Raw genomic sequence first — 12,554 nt, 5'->3', positions numbered from 1 at the left:
GAGAGAGACGTCAGGGGTTAACTGGAGGAGAGAGGTCAGGGTTTAGAGGTCAGGGGTTAACTGGAGAAGAGATAAGTCAGGGTTTAGAGGTCAGGGGTTAACTGGAAGAGAGAGAAGTCAGGGTTTAGAAGTCAGGGGTTAACTGGAGGAGAGGGGTCAGGGTTTATAGATCAGGGGTTAACTGGAGGAGAGAAGTCAGGGTTTAGAGGTCAGGGGTTAACTGGAAGAGAGAGAAGTCAGGGTTTAGAGGTCAGGGGTTAACTGGAAGAGAGAGAAGTCCGGGCTTAGAGGTCAGGGTTTAACTGGAGGAGAGAGAGGCCAGGGTGTAGAGGTCAGGTATTACAGTTAGTGATAACTTCAAGGCTGGGGTGTGTTCATTGAACGTTTTTCCTACGTTGTGTGACGGTTTGCACTGAAGAACACGTTTCCCCAAAACGGTGCACAACATTCTTCAACAGACCAAGAGGTACATTCATGTTTGGTGGGTGTGGCCTGGGTGTGTGGGGTGTGGCCTGATCAGGCACAGACAGGGTTCTACTAGTTTGGTAACTATGTATAAAGTATTTCAGATAGGACTAGTCTGGGTAACTACTGGCTCCAGTATTTCAGACAGGACTAGTTTGGTGGCTACAGTATGTCAGACAGGAATAGTTTGGGTAACTACATGTCTACAGTATTTCAGACAGGACTAGTCTGGTAACTACATGTCTACAGTATTTCAGACAGGACTAGTTTGGGTAACTACATGTCTACAGTATTTCAGACAGGACTAGTTTGGGTAACTACATGTCTACAGTATTTCAGACAGGACTAGTTTGGGTAACTACATGTCTACAGTATTTCAGACAGGACTAGTCTGGTAACTACATGTCTACAGTATTTCAGACAGGACTAGTTTGGGTAACTACATGTCTACAGTATTTCAGACAGGAATAGTTTGGGTAACTACTGGCTACAGTATTTGGGTGGCTAACTATTTCACTAGTTTGGCTACAGTATTTCAGACAGGACTAGTTTTGGCTACATGTCTACAGTATTTCAGACAGGACTAGTTTGGTGGCTACAGTATTTCAGACAGGACTAGTTTGGGTAACTACATGTCTACAGTATTTCAGACAGGACTAGTCTGGGTAACTACTGGCTACAGTATTTCAGACAGGACTAGTTTGGGTAACTACATGTCTACAGTATTTCAGACAGGACTAGTTTGGGTAACTACTGGCTACAGTATTTCAGACAGGACTAGTTTGGTAACTACATGTCTACAGTATTTCAGACAGGACTAGTCTGGGTAACTACTGGCTACAGTATTTCATACAGGACTAGTCTGGGTAACTACATGTCTACAGTATTTCAGACAGGACTGGTTTGGGTAACTACTGGCTACAGTATTTCAGACAGGACTAGTCTGGGTAACTACTGGCTACCGTATTTCAGACAGGACTAGTTGGGTAACTACATGTCTACAGTATTTCAGACAGGACTAGTTTGGTAACTACTGTTACAGTATTTCAGACAGGACTAGTTTGGGTAACTACATGTCTACAGTATTTCAGACAGGACTAGTTGGGTAACTACATGTCTACAGTATTTCAGACAGGACTAGTTTGGGTAACTACTGGCTACAGTATTTCAGACAGGACTAGTTTGGGTAACTACTGGCTCCAGTATTTCAGACAGGACTAGTTTGGGTAACTACATGTCTACAGTATTTCAGACAGGACTAGTTTGGGTAACTACTGGCTACAGTATTTCAGACAGGACTAGTTTGGGTAACTACTGGCTCCAGTATTTCAGACAGGACTAGTTTGGGTAACTACATGTCTACAGTATTTCAGACAGGACTAGTTTGGGTAACTACTGGCTTCAGTATTTCAGACAGGACTAGTTTGGTAACTACATGTCTACAGTATTTCAGACAGGACTAGTCTGGGTAACTACAAGTATTTCAGACAGGACTAGTTTGGTAACTACTGGCTACAGTATTTCAGACAGGACTAGTTTGGGTAACTACAAGTATTTCAGACAGGACTAGTTTGGTAACTACTGGCTACAGTATTTCAGACAGGACTAGTCTGGTAACTACTGGCTACAGTATTTCAGACAGGACTAGTCTGGGTAACTACAAGTATTTCAGACAGGACTAGTCTGGGTAACTACATGTCTACAGTATTTCAGACAGGACTAGTTTGGGTAACTACATGTCTACAGTATTTCAGACAGGACTAGTTTGGTAACTACTGGTTACAGTATTTCAGACAGGACTAGTTTGGGTAACTACATGTCTACAGTATTTCAGACAGGACTAGTTTGGGTAACTACTGGCTACCGTATTTCAGACAGGACTAGTCTGGGTAACTACTAGCTACAGTATTTCAGACAGGACTAGTTTGGTAACGACATGTCTACAGTATTTCAGACAGGACTAGTCTGGGTAACTACACGTATTTCAGACAGGACTAGTTTGGGTAACTACTGGCTACAGTATTTCATACAGGACTAGTCTGGGTAACTACTGGCTACAGTATTTCAGACAGGACTAGTCTGGGTAACTACTGGCTACAGTATTTCAGACAGGACTAGTTTGGGTAACTACTGGCTACAGTATTTCATACAGGACTAGTTTGGGTAACTACTGGCTACAGTATTTCAGGCAGGACTAGTTTGGGTAACTACTGGTTACAGTATTTCAGACAGGACTAGTTTGGGTAACTACTGGTTACAGTATTTCAGACAGGACTAGTTTGGGTAACTACTGGCTACAGTATTTCAGATAGTTACCCAGACTAGTCCTACATGTCTACAGTATTTCAGACAGGACTAGTCTGGTGGTTATATGTTTGGTGGTTATATGTCAGAAAGGACTAGTCTGGTGGTTATATGTTTGGTGGTTATATGTCAGAAAGGACTAGTCTGGTGGTTATATGTCTGGTGGTTATATGTCTGGTGGTTATATGTCTGGTGGTTATATGTTTGGTGGTTATATGTCAGAAAGGACTCATCAGAATGGGTTGCTTTCCTCTGGCTCACCTGGGAGTAGGGCGTGGTCAGGAGTGGGTGGGTCAGGGTGTGGATCCTCCAATCAGAGCGCACAAGGAGGGAGGGGTTCGTATGGAGCACTACACCACTCCTCCCAGCAACACGACAGCCAATCAGAACACTGGGATCCTGAGTGACAGGAACACAGGCCAATCAGGCAGTAAAACACTCCACGTAACAAAAAGCTTTACTAGATCAAAAGAAAACAACCCAAGTCTTCTAGTTTATTAATTCGGCCATTTTGAAATTACCACACATAAAACTGGAAAAAGCCAGATGTTAAAGTTAAATAATGGAGGATAACACACAACAAAGTCTGGGACTTATTTCCATTGTGGTTCTCTTGAGACAAGATGGCTGGACAAGATCCAACACGGTATGACAGAGAAGTCAAAAACCTTGTGTAGAAGAGAGAGGGATGGAGGGAGACATGGCGAGGGGGATGAGGGAGGGAGACAGAACGAGGGGGATGGAGGGAGGGAGACAGAGCGACGGGGGTGGAGGGAGGGAGACAGAGCGAGGAGGATGGAGGGAGGGAGACAGAGGGAGGTGGAGGGAGGGAGACAGAGGGAGGTGGAGGGAGGGAGACAGAGGGAGGTGGAGGGAGGGAGACAGAGGGAGGTGGAGGGAGGGAGACAGAGCGAGGGGGTGGAGGGAGACAGAGCGAGGGGGGGTGGAGGGAGGGAGACAGAGGGAGGTGGAGGGAGGGAGACAGAGCGAGGGAGGTGGAGGGAGGGAGACAGAGCGAGGGGGATGGAGGGAGGGAGACAGAGGGAGGTGGAGGGAGACAGAGCGAGGGAGGTGGAGGGAGGGAGACAGAGCGAGGGAGGTGGAGGGAGGGAGACAGAGCGAGGGAGGTGGAGGGAGGGAGACAGAGCGAGGGAGGTGGAGGGAGGGAGACAGAGCGAGGGAGGTGGAGGGAGGGAGACAGAGCGAGGGAGGTGGAGGGAGGGAGACAGAGCGAGGGAGGTGGAGGGAGGGAGACAGAGCGAGGGAGGTGGAGGGAGGAGACAGAGGGAGGTGGAGGGAGGGAGACAGAGGGAGGTGGAGGGAGGGAGACAGAGCGAGGGGGGTGGAGGGAGGGAGACAGAGCGAGGGAGGTGGAGGGAGGGAGACAGAGCGAGGGAGGTGGAGGGAGGGAGACAGAGCGAGGGAGGTGGAGGGAGGGAGACAGAGGGAGGTGGAGGGAGGGGAGACAGAGGGAGGTGGAGGGAGGGAGACAGAGCGAGGGAGGTGGAGGGAGGGAGACAGAGCGAGGGAGGTGAAGGGAGGGAGACAGAGGGAGGTGGAGGGAGGGAGACAGAGCGAGGGGGGTGGAGGGAGACAGAGCGAGGGAGGTGGAGGGAGGGAGACAGAGCGAGGGAGGTGGAGGGAGGGAGACAGAGCGATGGAGGGAGACAGAGTGATGGAGGGATGGAGAGAGAAGGATGGAGGGAGGGATAGAGACAGACAGAGAGAGAGGGATGGAAGGAGACAGACAGAGAGAGAGGGATGGAGGGAGACAGAGAGAGATGGATGGAGGGAGGGATAGAGTACCTGGGTGTTAGGAGCGATGAGTCTGTAGAAAGATCCAGCCTGGATCAGAGGAAACCAGCGTACTGATGACCTCACAAACAACAGCTCTACCTGAGTGAGGGAGACAGAAACAGAGCGAGAGGGAGAGAGGGAGACAGAGCGAGAGAGAGGTCATGATCAGCTGAGCTCCTGCATTTTTCAGCATGTTCATAAAACAAAAATATATTTAGAGTTAGATAAACTTGGATTTTTTTGTCAGGAACATATACAGGATACTACCCTCTATAACACTATGTCACCAGGACATATACAGGATACTACCCTCTATAACACTATGTCACCAGGACATATACAGGACACTACCCTCTACAACACTATGTCACCAGGACATATACAGGATACTACCCTCTACAACACTATGTCACCAGGACATATACAGGATACTACCCTCTACAACACTATGTCACCAGGACATATACAGGATACTACCCTCCACAACACTATGTCACCAGGACATATACAGGATACTACCCTCCACTATGTCACCAGGACATATACAGGATACTACCCTCCACAACACTATGTCACCAGGACATATACAGGATACTACCCTCTACAACACTATGTCACCAGGACATATACAGGACACTACCCTCTACAACACTATGTCACCAGGACATATACAGGACACTACCCTCCACAACACTATGTCACCAGGACATATACAGGACACTACCCTCTACAACACTATGTCACCAGGACATATACAGGATACTACCCTCTACAACACTATGTCACCAGGACATATACAGGATGCTACCCTCTACAACACTATGTCACCAGGACATATACAGGATACTACCCTCTACAACACTATGTCACCAGGACATATACAGGATACTACCCTCTACAACACTATGTCACCAGGACATATACAGGATACTACCCTCTACAACACTATGTCACCAGGACATATACAGGATACTACCCTCTACAACACTATGTCACCAGGACATATACAGGATACTACCCTCTACAACACTATGTCACCAGGACATATACAGGATACTACCCTCCACAACACTATGTCACCAGGACATATACAGGATACTACCCTCCACTATGTCACCAGGACATATACAGGATACTACCCTCTACAACACTATGTCACCAGGACATATACAGGATACTACCCTCCACTACACTATGTCACCAGGACATATACAGGATACTACCCTCTACAACACTATGTCACCAGGACATATACAGGATACTACCCTCTACAACACTATGTCACCAGGACATATACAGGATACTACCCTCCACAACACTATGTCACCAGGACATATACAGGATACTACCCTCTACAACACTATGTCACCAGGACATATACAGGATACTACCCTCTACAACACTATGTCACCAGGACATATACAGGATACTACCCTCCACAACAATCTTCACCCCAAATCAAAACTCAAAACCTGATTTTGGATGGAATCACCTGGCATGGTGATTAGGGTTAAGACAAGAGGCTTAAAACGACCAAATATTATTATTCTAAACATTTACAGCAAATGCTCTGGAAAACAGAAACCTGAAAACACCATCCAACCTGGAACCTGAAAACACCATCCAACCTGGAACCTGAAAACACCATCCAACCTGGAACCTGAAAACACCATCCAACCTGGAACCTGAAAACACCATCCAACCTGGACCCTGAAAACACCATCCAACCTGGACCCTGAAAACACCATCCAACCTGGAACCTGAAATCACCATCCAACCTGGAACCTGAAAACACCATCCAACCTGGAACCTCCAACCTGGAACCTGAAAACACCATCCAACCTGGAACCTGAAAACACCATCCAACCTGGACCCTGAAAACACCATCCAACCTGGACCCTGAAAACACCATCCAACCTGGAACCTGAAATCACCATCCAACCTGGAACCTGAAAACACCATCCAACCTGGAACCTGAAATCACCATCCAACCTGGAACCTGAAAACACCATCCAACCTGGAACCTGAAATCACCATCCAACCTGGAACCTGAAAACACCATCCAACCTGGAACCTGAAATCACCATCCAACCTGGAACCTGAAATCACCATCCAACCTGGAACCTGAAAACACCATCCAACCTGGAACCTGAAAACACCATCCAACCTGGAACCTGAAATCACCATCCAACCTGGAACCTGAAATCACCATCCAACCTGGAACCTGAAATCACCATCCAACCTGGAACCTGAAAACACCATCCAACCTGGAACCTGAAATCACCATCCAACCTGAACCTGAAAACACCATCCAACCTGGAACCTGAAATCACCATCCAACCTGGAACCTGAAATCACCATCCAACCTGAACCTGAAAAACACCATCCAACCTGGAACCTGAAATCACCATCCAACCTGAACCTGAAATCACCATCCAACCTGGAACCTGAAAACACCATCCAACCTGGAACCTGAAATCACCATCCAACCTGGAACCTGAAAACACCATCCAACCTGGAACCTGAAAACACCATCCAACCTGGAACCTGAAATCACCATCCAACCTGGAACCTGAAAACACCATCCAACCTGGAACCTGAAAACACCATCCAACCTGGAACCTGAAAACACCATCCAACCTGGAACCTGAAATCACCATCCAACCTGGAACTATAGCTACATAGCCGTCTTTGTATCAAAGATAATTGTGTAGTCTTGAGCGATTTCCTAGGTTAGCTAGCCAGCTATTGTAAATCAACACTGCTAGCTAGCCAGCTGGCCCCGAATAGCAGCACAGTAGCACAGTAGAAACCATTACACTCAACGGAACGACTTGATTAGTGTAGTGTCAACAACGCAGACACTGCCAGCTAGCCTACATAGTCAACAACGCAGCCACTGCCAGCTAGCCTACTTCAGCAGTACTGTATCATTTTAATCATTTTAGTCAATAAGATTCTTGCTACGTAAGCTTAACTTTCTGAACACTCGAGACGTGTAGTCCACTTGTCATTCCAATCTCCTTTGCATTAGCGTAGCCTCTTGTGTAGCCTGTCAACTATGTGTCTGTCTATCCCTGTTCTCTCCTCTCTGCACAGACCATACAAACGCTCCACACCGCGTGGCCGCGGCCACCCTAATCTGGTGGTCCCAGCGCACGACCCACGTGGAGTTCCAGGTCTCCGGTAGCCTCTGGAACTGCCGATCTGCGGCCAACAAGGCAGAGTTCATCTCAGCCTATGCCTCCCTCCAGTCCCTCGACTTCTTGGCACTGACGGAAACATGGATCACCACAGACAACACTGCTACTCCTACTGCTCTCTCTTCGTCTGCCCACGTGTTCCGCACACCCCTAGAGCTTCTGGTCAGCGGGGTGGTGGCACGGGATCCTCATCTCTCCCAAGTGGTCATTCTCTCTTTCTCCCCTTACCCATCTGTCTATCGCCTCCTTTGAATTCCATGCTGTCACAGTTACCAGCCCTTTCAAGCTTAACATCCTTATCATTTATCGCCTCCAGGTTCCCTCGAGAGTTCATCAATGAGCTTGATGCCTTGATAAGCTCCTTTCCTGAGGACGGCTCACCTCTCACAGTTCTGGGCGACTTTAACCTCCCCACGTCTACCTTTGACTCATTCCTCTCTGCCTCCTTCTTTCCACTCCTCTCCTCTTTTGACCTCACCCTCTCACCTTCCCCCTACTCACAAGGCAGGAAATACGCTCGACCTCATCTTTACTAGATGCTGTTCTTCCACTAACCTCATTGCAACACCCTCCAAGTCTCCGACCACTACCTTGTATCCTTCTCCCTCTCGCTCTCATCCAACACTTCCCACACTGCCCCTACTCGGATGGTATCGCGCCGTCCCAACCTTCGCTCTCTCTCCCCGCTACTCTCTCCTCTTCCATCCTATCATCTCTTCCCTCTGCTCAAACCTTCTCCAACCTATCTCCTGATTCTGCCTCCTCAACCCTCCTCTCCTCCCTTTCTGCATCCTTTGACTCTCTATGTCCCCTATCCTCCAGGCCGGCTCGGTCCTCCCTCCCGCTCCGTGGCTCAACGACTCATTGCGAGCTCACAGAACAGGGCTCCGGGCAGCCGAGCGGAAATGGAGGAAAACTCGCCTCCCTGCGGACCTGACATCCTTTCACTCCCTCCTCTCTACATTTTCCTCTTCTCTCTGCTGCTAAAGCCACTTTCTACCACTCTAAATTCCAAGCATCTGCCTCTAACCCTAGGAAGCTCTTTGCAACCTTCTCCTCCCTCCTGAATCCTCCTCCCCCTCCCCCTCTCTGCAGATGACTTCGTCAACCATTTTGAAAAGAAGGTCGACGACATCCGATCCTCGTTTGCTAATTCAACCGACACCGCTGGTTCTGCTCACACTGCCCTACCCTGTGCTCTGACCTCTTTCTCCCCCTCTCTCCAGATGAAATCTCGCGTCTTGTGACGGCCGGCCGCCCAACAACCTGCCCGCTTGACCCTATCCCCTCCTCTCTTCTCCAGACCATTTCCGAGACCTTCTCCTTACCTCACCTCGCTCATCAACTCATCCCTGACCGCTGGCTACGTCCCTTCCGTCTTCAAGAGAGCGAGAGTTGCACCCCTTCTGAAAAAACCTACACTCAATCCCTCCGATGTCAACAACTACAGACCAGTATCCCTTCTTTCTTTTCTCTCCAAAACTCTTGAACGTGCCGTCCTTGGCCAGCTCTCCCGCTATCTCTCTCAGAATGACCTTCTTGATCCAAATCAGTCAGGTTTCAAGACTAGTCATTCAACTGAGACTGCTCTTCTCTGTATCACGGAGGCGCTCCGCACTGCTAAAGCTAACTCTCTCCTCTGCTCTCATCCTTCTAGACCTATCGGCTGCCTTCGATACTGTGAACCATCAGATCCTCCTCTCCATCCTCTCCGAGTTGGGCATCTCCGGCGCGGCCCACGCTTGGATTGCGTCCTACCTGACAGGTCGCTCCTACCAGGTGGCGTGGCGAGAATCCGTCTCCACACCACGTGCTCTCACCACTGGTGTCCCCCAGGGCTCTGTTCTAGGCCCTCTCCTATTCTCGCTATACACCAAGTCACTTGGCTCTGTCATAACCTCACATGGTCTCTCCTATCATTGCTATGCAGACGACACACAATTAATCTTCTCCTTTCCCCCTTCTGATGATCAGGTGGCGAATCGCATCTCTGCATGTCTGGCAGACATATCAGTGTGGATGACGGATCACCACCTCAAGCTGAACCTCGGCAAGACGGAGCTGCTCTTCCTCCCGGGGAAGGACTGCCGCTCCATGATCTCGCCATCACGGTTGACAACTCCATTGTGTCCTCCTCCCAGAGCGCTAAGAACCTTGGCGTGATCCTGACAACACCCTGTCGTTCTCAACTAACATCAAGGCGGTGGCCCGTTCCTGTAGGTTCATGCTCTACAACATCCGCAGAGTACGACCCTGCCTCACACAGGAAGCGGCGCAGGTCCTAATCCAGGCACTCGTCATCTCCCGTCTGGATTACTGCAACTCGCTGTTGGCTGGGCTCCTGCCTGTGCCATTAAACCCTACAACTCATCCAGAACGCCGCAGCCCGTCTGGTGTTCAACCTTCCCAAGTTCTCTCACGTCACCCCGCTCCTCCGCTCTCTCCACTGGCTTCCAGTTGAAGCTCGCATCCGCTACAAGATCATGGTGCTTGCCTACGGAGCTGTGAGGGGAACGGCACCTCAGTACCTCCAGGCTCTGATCAGGCCCTACACCCAAACAAGGGCACTGCGTTCATCCACCTCTGGCCTGCTCGCCTCCCTACCACTGAGGAAGTACAGTTCCCGCTCAGCCCAGTCAAAACTGTTCGCTGCTCTGGTCCCCCAATGGTGGAACAAACTCCCTCACGACGCCAGGACAGCGGAGTCAATCACCACCTTCCGGAGACACCTGAAACCCCACCTCTTTAAGGAATACCTAGGATAGGATAAAGTAATCCTTCTCACCCCCCTTAAAAGATTTAGATGCACTATTGTAAAGTGGCTGCTCCACTGGATGTCATAAGGTGAATGCACCAATTTGTAAGTCGCTCTGGATAAGAGCGTCTGCTAAATGACTTAAATGTAAGTGTAAAATGTAATGAACTGAAAACACCATCCAACCTGGAACCTGAAATCACCATCCAACCTGGAACTGAAAACACCATCCAACCTGGAACCTGAAATCACCATCCAACCTGGAACCTGAAATCACCATCCAACCTGGAACCTGAAAACACCATCCAACCTGGAACCTGAAAACACCATCCAACCTGGAACCTGAAAACACCATCCAACCTGGAACCTGAAAACACCATCCAACCTGGAACCTGAAATCACCATCCAACCTGGAACTGAAAACACCATCCAACCTGGAACCTGAAAACACCATCCAACCTGGAACCTGAAAACACCATCCAACCTGGAACCTGAAAACACCATCCAACCTGGAACTGAAATCACCATCCAACCTGGAACCTGAAAACACCATCCAACCTGGAACTGAAAACACAATCCAACCTGGAACTGAAAACACCATCCAACCTGGAACTGAAAACACCATCCAGCCTGGAACCTGAAAACACCATCCAACCTGGAACCTGAAAACACCATCCAACCTGGAACTGAAAACATCATCCAACCTGGAACTGAAAACATCATCCAACCTGGAACTGAAAACACCATCCAACCTGGAACTGAAAACACCATCCAACCTGGAACTGAAATCACCATCCAACCTGGAACCTGAAAACACCATCCAACCTGGAACTGAAAACACCATCCAACCTGGAACCTGAAAACACCATCCAACCTGGAACCTGAAAACATCATCTAACCTGGAACCTGAAAACACCATCCAACCTGGAACCTGAAAACACCATCCAACCTGGAACCTCCAACCTGGAACTGAAAACACCATCCAACCTGGAACCTGAAAACACCATCCAACCTGGAACTGAAAACACCATCCAACCTGGAACCTGAAAACACCATCCAACCTGGAACCTGAAAACATCATCTAACCTGGAACCTGAAAACACCATCCAACCTGGAACCTGAAAACACCATCCAACCTGGAACCTCCAACCTGGAACTGAAAACACCATCCAACCTGGAACTGAAAACACCATCCAACCTGGAACTGAAAACACCATCCAACCTGGAACCTGGAACCTCCAACCTGGAACTGAAAACACCATCCAACCTGGAACTGAAAACACCATCCAACCTGGAACCTGAAAACATCATCTAACCTGGAACCTGAAAACACCATCCAACCTGGAACTGAAAACACCATCCAACCTGGAACCTGAAAACACCATCCAACCTGGAACCTGAAAACACCATCCAACCTGGAACTGAAAACACCATCTAACCTGGAACCTGAAATCACCATCCAACAATGGCAGGAGAGTCGAACAGTTTACCCCAATGGAGAGGCCTTAGAAGCTGACTATTACAACAATGGGAACATCAGCAACCTTATATTCCACACAGACCATCCCCTGGTACAGTGCTATATTAACCAGACCATCCCCTGGTACAGTGCTATATTAACCAGACCATCCCCTTTTAGTGTTATATTAACCAGACCATCCCCTGGTACAGTGCTATATTAACCAGACCATCCCCTGGTACAGTGCTATATTAACCAGACCATCCCCTGGTACAGTGCTATATTAACCAGACCATCCCCTGGTACAGTGCTATATTAACCAGACCATCCCCTGGTACAGTGTTATATTAGACCATCCCCTGGTACCATCATCCCTGGTACAGTGTTATATTAACAGGCCTGCAACCAATCCCCTGTTATATTATCCCTGGCTCAATTAACCAGAATGCAGTGTTATATTAACCAGTGCAACTTAAAACATCAAATAATGCAGAGCAGAATTAGGCCGATACCCACTAATTATCAAAATCCAGAAAATAGCTGTTAAACCATCCCCTGGTACAGTGTTATA

The 12,554-nt window shown here is 48.6% G+C and overlaps 1 protein-coding gene across 1 annotated transcript in view; it reads right to left on the bottom strand.

The window, feature by feature from the left end:
• The window catches only part of LOC135572738 (CST complex subunit CTC1-like), a 79,692-nt gene that overhangs the window by 26,646 nt on the left and 40,492 nt on the right, over window positions 1-12,554 (bottom strand). The window contains 2 exon segments of the mRNA XM_065021174.1: window positions 3,031-3,168; window positions 4,576-4,665. Of these exon segments, the coding sequence (XP_064877246.1) occupies window positions 3,031-3,168; window positions 4,576-4,665 (228 nt within the window).

The sequence above is a fragment of the Oncorhynchus nerka genome, linkage group LG8, assembly GCF_034236695.1.
Source record: "Oncorhynchus nerka isolate Pitt River linkage group LG8, Oner_Uvic_2.0, whole genome shotgun sequence".
Taxonomy (NCBI): domain Eukaryota; kingdom Metazoa; phylum Chordata; class Actinopteri; order Salmoniformes; family Salmonidae; genus Oncorhynchus; species Oncorhynchus nerka.
Note: the sequence above shows the minus strand (reverse complement) of the source record. Positions and strands in the feature narration are given on the sequence as shown.